Genomic DNA, 12179 nt, shown 5'->3' with positions numbered 1-12179 from the left:
TTCCCCACAAAAGAAGGGTGTCCGCTTGTGTTTCGCGCCGTGCAAAAGTTTGCCTAAAATGGTGTTTTCGGTTCTGTTTGCTCCGCTCCGCTCGCGGGTTAGTCTTTTGCTTTCCATCAGTGCGACGCTCCACTTTCTCGCTGCTCAGTTCCTGTGGGCATTCGTTGGGGCTCTTATTGTTAATTCCGATCGCGCTATTAGTTTTCGGGGGACGGGACACGCCGCGATTCGATTCCAAGACGGTAGCAGCGGTGACAAGCGGATTCACTCTAATCTACGTAGCGCGTACTCTTTCGGTTGGTCTTCTGGTTGATTATTATTCTAAATCCTCCGTTCGATCTTGTTCCATTTAGTGTGTCTGTGTGTGCGATGAATTATTGTTTATGATCGCCGGTCACGAGTTTCTACGATTAAATGCTTCCGACAAAGGTGAGAAAACTGCCATCAGCGAGCCCTGCTGGTCTGTGCGCTCCTTTACGTACGTTATTTTCTATCTACAACGGACTGCAACGGACTGACCGGCGATCTTGTGGCGTATTCGGATTCGGAATTGCTCTTCCGTTTTGAACTACATTCTAATGATTTGTCTTTCTTCGTAATGATGCGTTAGATCGCTGCACAGGCGAGGGTCCGGAGACAGAACAACAACACCGACACCGACCGACACAGGGGGCTACTGGTTCCGGTGGGCGGATGATGGAAAACGGTTGCCGGCATCCGGGAATGTATGCGAAAAAACAACGGAAAAGAACCGAAATCTGTTGGTGCCTCGCGGACGCGGAGCACCCTCCTTATGGCACACACTCTTCGCGCATTCGAAAAGAAGGTTCAACATGGCAAACACGGGTGGTGTGCAGTAATGACTATCAGTAGTGTAAACGGGGTCGGTTGTACAAAAACACAAACAGGAATTATGTAGATGCAAATGTGATGCTTTGCGCGTTACCATCTTCTTCCCTCGGCGCGCCTTTCGAGTCCACCGTCTCGCGCTCTATTGCTTCATTCCAACGCGATGTGGTGTGTGTGTGGTGTTCTTCGTTTTGTAAGATTAAAATTAGTATTTGGTTTTTGTTGTGTGTAAAAGTGGTTGTGGAGCGCCTTTGGGGGTGGTTTCGTTTTATGCATTTCCCTACATTCTCGTGGTTCACACGTATTTATTTAGTTCGTTCGAGGCGTTGGTTCGTCGCCTTCTGGCCGCTCACACAGAGAGAGAGAGTTCATTTCGTCACCTTTTTTCGTCACCGAGCTTCCTTCTGCGGAATAAGAACTAATCAATGTAATATAATACACAAAGCCAGAGGCAGACGCTCGGGATGGGCTTGCAAGCGTGATGACGCGGCGATCGGCGAGGGAAGTTAAATAAATAACGACGAGTAATGGTAGCGCAAGAAACGAAAAATCAACCTATAGTGCCTTTCCTTCACCGCATAAAGTAAGCTAACAAGAAACGAACGAACGAATGACGAAACATGAATCGATCGTGGAATAATTCACATATTCCTCTAGTGGGGAAAAAGAACGTCCGCAAAGATCCTCTTCTGTCCTATGGCAACAACCTCTGTCGTGGGAGGGTCAGTCGGGGTCCTTGCAGTGTAAATTGTGTCTATTCGAGGAGTAAGTAAACAATATGGCATCGCTCACAATTTCTATCTCTTCCCGTTCTCGCACCGTCGCCGCAGAAAAACAGAAAACAATAACCGCACGTGGCGTCAGGAAAGCTCACCTCAAACTTGCCGTGTGCCGTGTGTATGTCCATCAAAGCGATTCTTTTGGGCGATTGCAAACAACAATTAGAATCGCGCGAACAACGCGTGCGTCTCACCACGATCGAGTATTTCCGCCTCGACTCCGCCACCCTAGCCGGGTGCAGCATCCTACCCAATTTCTTCTCCGGGGCAACACGGACAATGGAAAGAAAACAATTAGGGAAGAAAAACTAAGGCGCGCACCGTGGTGACACACTACCCTCTCTACTGTAGCATCAGCGCGGACAGGTTACGGTTCAGGATCGTGTCCTTCACCGAGCTGAACACGACCTGAATGTTCTGCGTGTCGACCGCGTTCGTGAAGTGGTGGTAGATGGGCGTTTTGGTATTTTTCCGCACGTTCATAAACATCTGCAGGATGAAGTTCTGCACGTCCAGGATCGAGTGCGGGTTGCCGGTGAACTGCGGGTAGTACCAGCGGATGTCGGTCTCGGGGTTTTTCACCTTCTGCTGCAGGAGGTCCGTCTTGTTGAGAAACAGGATGATCGAAATACCCTGAAAGGTGGTATTGTTCACTATCGTGTCGAAGATGTTCCGCGACTCTTCCAGACGGTTGGTTTTCCTGTGGCGAAAAAGAGAAGGATGATCGCGTGATCTTGTGTCCGGGGGAATGCCTTTCTTACCGGTCCTCCGCTAACACCTGATCAAACTCGGAGGTTGATACAAGAAACAGGATCGACGTGACGGAGCAGTCGAAACATTTGGTCCACTTCTGGCGCTGCGTTCGCTGGCCGCCGACGTCGACGAACACAAATGGAATGTTCTGCCAAAAACACCGGGAACGCCAGGGATTAAAATGAATCCACAACGAATTTTGGGTGACCCCCACAACCAAACTCACCTGTATCCTTATCGTAAACTCGAATACACCTTTAGTTGCTTTGCGACAGTGCAAAATATCACGATGGGTGGGTACATAATCTAACCTTGACACTCGCTCTAATTCATCTAGGAAATAACTAACAGAATCACTCTGTGGAGAGAGAGAAAGAGAACAGAAAGAATGCTGATTGAGGAAAGTGAAATTGTGGACCCGCGAATCGGGCGCGAATATTAAAATGTAACCTTTATCACCCGCTTCTAATCTACTGGAAAGGGCCGTCCGCTTCAATAGGCCGGAGCATTAAAATAAGCGCCCAATTAACGGGTGCGACTGACGAGTGTGTGTGTTCGATTGTGGACCACTCTCTGGCTCTCTGGCTAATCTTATGCAAACAATCTGCCAATGGCCGTCCAACGAGAACATTGCCCTACATTGACCGGTCGATGATGCCGTGTGGGCAGCACTACTTTGAAGGCTTGTTAGAGTCTGGCCGGCCGGTGCTTATCAAACGAAAGGCATCACAAATATTATAATTCGAATAACACTCTCGCCTTCGATACCGTGTCCCCGGCCGCCAATGGGGTTGGCATTTCGTGTCCGGCCAAGTCCGATGGAACAGTGCCACGGAAAATTTGCATCCCTAGCGAAAGGGTGTAATTGAAATCGGAATAAATAACTTCCGCAAGATAAGGGAACGAAGGGCCTGTTGAAAGGCTATAGGTTCCAGCAGCTGATGGCTGACCAACGGGCCGCCGCCACGTTGGTAAAGTGGGCCGAAAAAAGGGCCCACAAAGGGGGGGCGAACCCAACGAACCCACCACCGCAGGCCACACGAGACTAAGCGAAACTTGTTTCACTAAATAGCAAATTTATACACCGTTTAGCTCTCATCGCTGTCAGCTCCTCTCTTGGTGAGAAGGAAAAATGTGTCCCACCACCAACTGCCGGGGGCCACCCGTTCCGCGGGGGTTTCAAAGTATCGCTGCAGGTAATTGCCACCACGCACAGCATCAGCATTAATCAGCGGGCCCCTTCGCACAACAAGAAGTCTTGTTCTCCCACACGCGCGACAGGTTGACGCTGCTGCTGCTGCTGGCAGGAGCTGCAACTCCGATATGGTTTCGCCGCGTTCGATTGCGCCAATCGCGATTTGCGCCCGCGGCCACCAGAGATGAACGGGCGGGCGGTTGTGTCTTGACGCGGGGTGGCCGGTGTCGTGGCTTATTGCCATTCGCGGTGCGGAGGCAGCGTTCGCGCGCTCGCTCCTTTTTCGCACATTCGCGCGCACACACCAAACCGCAAGCCGATCGACAGGTTACATAAAATCCGAGGACCATGTGTGCCTTATAATAAACGAGCTTCGTCTTGGCGGCAGCCAGCAGCAGCATAGCGAGCGAGCGAGTGGCCCCGCTGTTGCGCGGCCATTGACGGTTGTCATAAATTTAATTAAAATTGAAATGAAATACAAATGCACCAAACCCGCTCGGCCGGCCGTAGGTTGCGGATAATGCCCGACCGTTAATAGAGGCTTCCATTTGGTGCCGTTTCATAAATTCAGTCTAGCAACACAACGGCGTCGTCCCCTATCATGGATCAATTCATCTCACTCTCGTCCTGGCCGCGTGCACACGGAAGCCGCCTTTCACGCGCGAGCAGCTTCGCCGTCGTCAGCTGTCGCCGCGTCGGTTGCGGCAATAAATGCTCATCGTCCTGGTGGTGGAAACCGCTGTGCCCCGCAAGCCCATTTGCAATCATTATTTATTTTATTGGCCCTTCCCCGTGGGCTAGAATTGCAGCGCACAACAGCAGCAGGATTTGTTTATGATTTTAAGATGCACCTCGACAATTAGCGCTTCAATATTATGCGCTGCCGGAAGCACTTCGTGAGACCTCCCTGTTGCGAGAACCCTTTCAAACAATTTTCCAAGAAATGATTGGGGGCCACTTTTTCCGGAATTACGAGTCGCCGTTACGTGCGTGGCGCATGCTCACCACAACCTTGCGCAGCAATTGTTTAATGCACAACACATCGATGCTCTGGTGATCGTCGAAGGCGGATCAATCGTGAAGCAGCAAACCAGATTGAGAGAGTTGCGCTGTTGCGCCACCACCGAACACGCTGCGCACAATTTTAATTTAATTAGAGCGCACTCCCGGAGCTCGCCCGGAGAGGCGAGGGGCGAAATCGCTTATTTATTTACTTTATCCTTCAGCGCCAACCGGCTCTGCTCTGCCCCCCCCGAAAGTTAGTGCTGCGTGTGTCTGTCTCGTTTTCCGTTTCATGTTCATTCTACGGGTTTTTTCTTGCATTTCCTTGCCAGCGCCGCCAGGCAGCGAAAAGATAACAACTTCTTCGTAAACAGTGCGCGGGTGTTTCGCGAAAGGCGCCCCTCGCGGGTGGGATATTATTTTTAAATGCTTCGCACACACTTCTCAAACGGTGTGTTTGTTGACGATGGAGAGGAACACGATCGAGAGACACGATCGATGATTTTCCCGGAAAGGGCCGGATCTGCGGCCCAGCATCGCGCGCCGCACAACCAAGAGAGGCAGTAGGTTTTTCGCACACTTTCAGCATCACTTTCAAATAATCAACCCCGATCGAGATCCATCACCGTCGCGGCGCAGGCGCGTTAAATGATCGCGGCCCCCCAAAAACACAAAAACTGGCTGCATCCGCTTCTCGTTGCGAACAAACACACACATTCCGCTCTTTTCTGGGTCAAGGCCTATTCACCGACGACGACGACGACGGCAATGTTTGCGGAAAGAGCATAATCGGGTGAAATATGGCGATCGCGCCCGGGGAATGCCAGCGAAAGTCTCGGAGCAGATCGACACACAGCGGACCGGTTTGCAGCCGACCACCGGCGATCACGCGAGATTCACGATCGCGATCTGATGGCCATCAGCTGGGCAGGCTGCCGGCCGTGGCCTGCCGGGCCGGGCCGGGTTTGTTTGGAGAACCGGTGTAAGAAATTGGCTAAACATTTGGCCACCGGTGTGCAAATTTAACGCAAATTAATATGTTTTCCGAGAGGCGGCAACGGCACTGCGGCGGCCAGAGACAGGTTTCCGTGGGAAGCGTCCGAAACGCGGAGCGAACCGGACCCTCGTCGCACCAAATGGTGCCAATGAAACTGCTACAGTGAATGCTAATGAAACCAACCGCGTGCGTTCATTTATCTTCATGGCAAGTCCGAAGCCTGGCAAGCTCATTTTTCGCATTTGCCATAATTACCAGAGGGCAACCCGTACCGCGTCCCGTCGCGTTCCGTGGCACGGTTCACACAGCTGTGTGGCCAGACGCGCCGCTGTCGGGCAGCAAAGGGCCCATAAAGTTTGACGCTGCTAATAAAATGTCATTTTTACAACCACCTAACCTTTGGCTTCACCGCGCGACCACGACACTGTTGTGCGCGATGGCTTCGTTAGCAAAACCTAAGACGGCCCGATCCAATAGAGGGAGAGACCCGCACCAAGGCACCTCACACATTGCAGCAGATGTTTGGCGCACTCGATAGAGATATCTCGTCGGTGCCGCGCGCGCGCCCTCCACTATAACAAAACTTCACAACACAGCCTATCTGCCAGCCAAACGGTCCAAGATCAAGATCGCTGGTTAAAAGGCGGTACACTACGTGCCCCGGCGGCGATGTCTTCCGCGTTGTCTTGCGTCGCGAGTGTTGCGCGCCTTAAAACAATGTGTTTTCCCCGTGCGTCATCGTCCGAGGCGTCCGACTGCTCACTCACTTTCATCCGTCGTACAGCAAAAACCTGGGGGGGAGAAAGGGTCTCCCCGTCTGTGCCATTTGTTCGCTAATCGAATCATTCTTACGGACGGCCATTCGGTACGTGACGTGCATCTCTGGAGCTTCCCTGCCCGGAACAATTCCGGAGCTTGCGCCACTTACAATTTGGAACTCCCTTCGCCGGTCGTACGCCTTCCGGATGGCGCCATCCGTCCACAGGATGTTGATGAGCGGAACGTACTGGTGGAACTGCTCGACGTCCAGTTTGGGGCCACTGTGAAACATGATCGCTTCGTTCGCGGCCAGCTGCGACGTCGGATGCTCCCAGGGTATATCTAGCTTATCTCTAGCGTCACACAACACTTGCATGCCTGAAAAGGATCGAATGGGGTACGGAAAGCGCATTAGAGAGAGGCGTCTGGATCGAAGGTTTTAGCATCTTCACATCGCGTCCTACCTTTGACTATGTTTTGGTAGATCACATGTTGGTATTCCCTAATTAGATCGGGCTCGAAGTTGATCCTGTGGATGATCCGCATCTGCTTCAGAAACGTCGATTTACCGGATTCGCCTGCGCCCAGCAACAGCAGCTTCACCTGTCGGTCGAACAAAACATGCATAGGGGGAAGGTGTTATTCATGAATCTGTCTCAAGGGTCAAGGATTTAGTCATCAGGGGGGATCGCTGCACATGCATAACAAAACCCGAACAATGTTGCGGAAAGTCCCTTTCGAATAAAATCCCCTCTAAAAGCCCCTTCTTTTTGAGGTTGGCTTAGCTTTTGACGAAGAAACGAAGAAGTGCGATGATGCCCCAATCGTTTATCGGCGGCGGCGAGAAACTGATAGCGGAACTGGGACACGTGCCACAAAAACAAGTCGCAGTCGGTCGGCCAGCTCGATACGTGAAAGGATAATCAGCATTTTCAATTACCAACCATTCGATACAGGCCAGGCCGCGATGCAATGGAATCTAAATCGAAGCTTTTAACGCTTTCGCACCCCACTCCCAGTGGTTGACGGCGTAGCTGTGGGTTGCAGCAGTGAAAGTGGCAGCCCAGGCTGACCACCGATCGTCAACCACCCAGAGCGTGAGCCGCAATCTAGAAACAAAAATGTCGAAAAGAATGCTTTTAACCAGAGCCCTCCTCGGGGAGCCCTCGCGGGAGACGTGGGCATCATCAGCACCACCACCACCACTTCGTTAACCCACTTTTCGGTGGCATCACGTGGGGCTCCGTCTCCGGGGGATTCCATCCTGCGACCGGTCCCGCGTGCGATCCATTAGCACCTCATCGATCATCCTGCGGGGGCTCAGCGCGCCAACACGGGAACGGTGGTTGCATTTTCTCCCGATTCCCTCCGAAGCGCACGCCGATGGCGGTGCACTTCACAAGGCGCCGTCGTCCCCGGTGAGGGATTAGTTTTTCTGATCTTCTGTGGCATCCTTCCAAAATGCACCGTCGTCGAAAACCACCTTTTTCAAGTGCCCGGATATGGCGGAGATCTTGCAGCGAAAGCGCACGGCCTCGGACTTGGAGATGAACCAACAAAATACGTAAATATTTGCGGGAAAAGCGCATCGATCGCCGGAATGCATCACGCAACGAACGCGCCGGCAACGCGTTCTACAAGAACACAAGGGGCAGGCACGGGGGCCAATCTCTGGTATGATCTGTGCTTCGCATTTGCCGATGATCACATGATGTCTTCGCCACCGTAGCGCGCGGTTGTTGCTGCCAATTGGTGCCAAAGGGCTTTCTGGGTCAGCGGAGCGCGCGTGCGGATGAACCAATCGAAGATCGCGAGAATCTTCACCACGCGCCATCATGCGCTGCCTTCCAAATGGCGACCTTCAACTTCCCGACTTGTATGAATTCCCCCGCGACGAGTGCCCCGCGACTTTCTCCGCCCGATCGATCGATCGATCGAGAAGAAGCCCCACGGCGCGACACAGGAGGAGATTGCAATTTCTCTTTCCTTATCACGCGCGCGCGTTCAAGACGTTGCGGCGCGGCGCGGCGATCGGTAATTGAATTTCTTGGACGAGTAGAGCACGATCAGGGCCAGGGAGAGGAAGAGTGATCGAGCGTTCCTCGACACGTTACTGGCAAAGTGGTTTGATGGACGTGCGACATTCGCGCGGAGAAAAAAAGGGAGAGCCACAGGCAACGACGATAGACGATCGGTGGCCGACGGTGGCGGTGGCGGTTTGGTGGCGAAAAATCTGTCTTCAGCTACTCCAGACCTTGGCCGTTGACAGAAGACTGCGTCCGTCCGACATCCTCTCTCCGAACCACGACGTGTCCACTTGTTGGTCGACTCCCATCGGTCGCATCGCACCTTGCCAGTGAGTTTTCATCGTGAGCTTTCATTTGTTCAATTAACATTGTTTACAAGTTTCCGATCGCACCGCACTGGTACGATCTTCGGGAGAGTGCCAGGAGTCGGCAGAGTCTGTCAGCGATGGAACAGACTCTGCCTGGTTTCGATCGTCTTCAGCATCGTGTTGACCGTGGGTCAATGTCAAACGTTGGCACTTTTTCACGGCACGGCATAAACAAACCCCGCCGTGTCAGAGATCGATGACAGATCGAGTCCGCGTGGCTTCCGCAATGCTGGCTGGCGACGAGGGCGTGCAATGATGGGGCCGCAAAAAGATGAAGGCAATTTTGGGTCCTACGCGCCCGAAACGCGGCGGCGTAGGTCATCGCTGAGAGCCCGGTTGCTGATAAGGAAACGACTAATCAAGCGCTTATGGTGCGCACGCGCATTCCTGCCCCGGTGTTGAGCCGGCTACGTGAGCACGCATCGCAGCCTCATCTTGACCTCGCGATCGCTAAATGTCGCGGCTTCCGGTCGGGGATGGCGAGCGTTCAAAAAACACCCCTCCGTTCGGTCGATCCCGGGGCAAAAGTATTAGAAATTTATGTCTCTCCCCTATTGCTTCTGCCGACGACGACGGCATATGGTGCTGGCGAGAGAGCTGAAGGCGAGGAATAATTTTAACATCCACATTAAAAAAACAACGCGCTTCGCGTGTGTTCGCGCTCTTCCGGATCTCGCTCGACGGCAGTGTGTTGAACCAAAAAAAGGAGCCAGCAACACTTTGCGTGCATTGGAAACCATCTTGCCGCCGGATGCAGGATATGGAATCCAAACAAAACCTACTTACCCAGCGCACTGACTGCTCTGCCGCCCACTGCCGCGTATTGATTATTTTAACATTTTCTCAAAACATTGCTTTTCTCCCGCGCGGCGCGGCGTTGTCACTTCTCCCCGTGGCCACATGGAGTTATAAAAAGTGAACGCGAACTCGTTCAATTTGACGTGTTTGGCGTTTGGCTTGACGCACGAAGAGTTCGGATCAGCGGCTAGGAAATCTGGCATTCGGCCCCCTCGAGAGTGAAAGAAGGTGCGTGAAAGTACAGAAGGCTGGAAACAGGAAACCTTCCTCCGGATCGGATAAGGGTGATGTGTGGGTCTTTTTCAAGCAAATCGTGTTACACATTCACCAACGAAAGTTGGTCACAACGGATTGCTAAGGGGGAATCCGTATCGAGGGTTTGGATGGCACCGACCGGTGGCGGCGGTGGGGCAAGGTCGTTTCGAGGATGAAACTCGATCACGCAACCGAAATGGAACGCAGCACGGGAAAGTAGTGATCGTGAGACGATCTTCTGATCTTTCTGGAACCACGGCGTTGAGACGGGGTCTGTGCAAAAAGTGCGCATGGAAAAATAAGCATCCTTCGCAGTGCAATAAACAATCGGTGACCGGATGTTCGGAGAGGAGCTACGGACGGACAGTGGTTTGCAATTGGTTAGGCGTTCGGGATTCGGTGGCCGACGAGAGCGCCGCGAAGTTGAACCCACTTAATCATGGGATTTAAAAATAGTGCCACATAATCCGCAACCGACGACAAAACAGTCCATTCTTGCGCACCGGGCGGTCGTCTTCCCAACACGTCCGACGAATTCGCGGAACCGGACCCGGGAGGGGCGTGCGGAGGGAAATTTATGTGATTTCACAACCGCCACGATGTTCTTCGCCCCGGGCGATGGGCGATGGGCGTGGGGGTTTGTTTACTAACAGTGAGGTTTCGAGAAATGGTCGGCCAACAAGAGGACACTTTAACACTCGCTCGCACACACACACAGTACGTGATGTTGCTCCGGGGGCCGAGAACAAGCATGTTTGTCATCTATTACCAGACCATTACCGTAGAAATTTACGAAACTAAATTTATCAAAAGGCGGACACGGCGCCGCACGGCGGCCATATTGTCGCCCATCGATCTCGGCGCGGCTCGGCTCGGCACACCTAGGTGCGAGGGACATTATGAAATATTCTTCCACATCCGACGGCACACCAACGGCCCCGAGAAGGTTGTTGCGCATTTTTGCATACGCCCACAGGAGAAGCCCGCCGTCGCCGCGATCTCCGGGAAGGCGCGCTCCGGAGCTTATCGGAGGTGGGAGTAGCACACCTAATCCGATCCTGACGGTGAAGGCGTGTGCCATTTCATCACCGATCGATCGAGCCGAGCGAGTAAGCGCTCGGGGCAGGTTTCGCGGCAGAACCGTACCGTACCACAGAAATCGCCCAAGAAGTGGTCGCTTTGTTTAATTACTTTTTCGGTCTGCGGCGGTCTACGGATAAACCCGCCAACCGGATGGTCGTAAATGCGAATTTATAATTCAGCGCAGTCGACGATCAAGGCACGATACGATCAAATGTTTACGTTCGTCGCCACAAAGAAATTGATAAGTAAACCGCAAGATCCGCGTGTGTCCAATAGCTAGCCGGATTCGCCACGGATTGCGCGCACGTCAGGCGACGTGACTCACCGCCATCGGTGATGTTGTGTCACCGTCGGTCAACCCGGATTTGTGGCCACAGCCTCTGCATGTTACAGGAGGCCCCGCGAACGTTGGTGGATTATTTCAGTCAGCTGATTGAGAACGGGTTGGACTGAAATATGATCTCAGGTAAGTGCTAATCGATCACCAGATCGCCCCCCCACCGGTGTGTACGTTACCTGTCGTCGAAATGCATGTTTATCTTTCTCGAGAAATTTGTCGATCTCGCGCGATTTGTAGCGCTGCTCCAGCTCCTCGGGGCTGACGCGGAGCCGCAGCAGATAGCCGAACAGGTCGCCGCCGCAGCATCGGGAGCATGATAATTTCGATAAGGTGCTTTCTCTCCGCCTGTTATTCGATGCCGCCATCTTTAAATCTCATCACACCACGCACACCACTCATCAGGCAAACTCACTGACAGCATAAAGCGGAGATCACGTTCACTCACCACTGCTCACCACACCTCACTATTCACTCACTCCGTGGTGGTGTGTGTGTGTGTCGATGCTAAATGCTTTCACCGCAAACACACAAAAGAAGTATGGAACGCACCCAACACAAAACAGCCGTTTTCTCGCACAAAAAACACCGCCCGCCAGGAATGGAATGGTTGGTCAACGCGAGAGCAATCAAAGCGCACTTAGATCCCTTTTTTCCCCGACCTTACACACCCTTTACGCTGGTGGCTTCCAGCAAACAGCGGACACTTCCTTTTTTGCACACAGGCACAAACACACACACCGTCGCTGCAAGGGGCCACCAGCGCGGCCGGACGCGGTTCTGTAAGCTTCAACTCCCGCACACTGCGCCAGGACCAGCGGATTCCACGAAGCCGCCGAAGGATTGCTTCTGCGGGTGTCCCGCTTCAGCACAATTTGCCGCGTCGTTGACTGACTATCTTTCTGGCTGGCTCACACTTTCTCGCTTTCGGTTACGACGGAAACCCGGAACGATCGTCGCACGTCTTGTTAGCGGCC

General features: G+C 53.0%; 1 protein-coding gene across 1 annotated transcript; it reads right to left on the bottom strand.

The window, feature by feature from the left end:
- Window positions 1–1750: 1750 nt before the first annotated feature.
- LOC128272605 (guanine nucleotide-binding protein subunit alpha homolog) lies at window positions 1751–11570 on the bottom strand. Its single transcript, XM_053010441.1, has 6 exons — window positions 11382–11570; window positions 6799–6937; window positions 6504–6712; window positions 2608–2739; window positions 2390–2529; window positions 1751–2328 (listed from the first exon to the last, which is right to left on the bottom strand). Exons 1-6 carry the CDS (start codon window positions 11568–11570, stop codon window positions 1971–1973), a joined length of 1167 nt encoding a protein of 388 aa, XP_052866401.1. The 3' UTR covers window positions 1751–1970.
- Between the last annotated feature and the right edge of the window lie 609 nt (window positions 11571–12179).

The sequence above is a fragment of the Anopheles cruzii genome, chromosome 3 (genome assembly GCF_943734635.1).
Source record: "Anopheles cruzii chromosome 3, idAnoCruzAS_RS32_06, whole genome shotgun sequence".
NCBI classification, from domain to species: Eukaryota; Metazoa; Arthropoda; class Insecta; order Diptera; family Culicidae; genus Anopheles; species Anopheles cruzii.
Note: the sequence above shows the minus strand (reverse complement) of the source record. Positions and strands in the feature narration are given on the sequence as shown.

Excerpts from the sequence above, each read along its gene's own strand:
- LOC128272605 (XM_053010441.1), bottom strand. The coding sequence starts at position 11,570 with ATGGCGGCATCGAATAACAGGCGGAGAGAAAGCACCTTATCGAAATTA. Across the intron at positions 2,740-6,503 it reads GGCGAAGGGAGTTCCAAATT|AGTGATTCTGTTAGTTATTT; the intron begins GTAAGTGGCGCA and ends CTCTCTCCACAG. Across the intron at positions 2,329-2,389 it reads CAGGTGTTAGCGGAGGACCG|GAAAACCAACCGTCTGGAAG; the intron begins GTAAGAAAGGCA and ends TTTTCGCCACAG.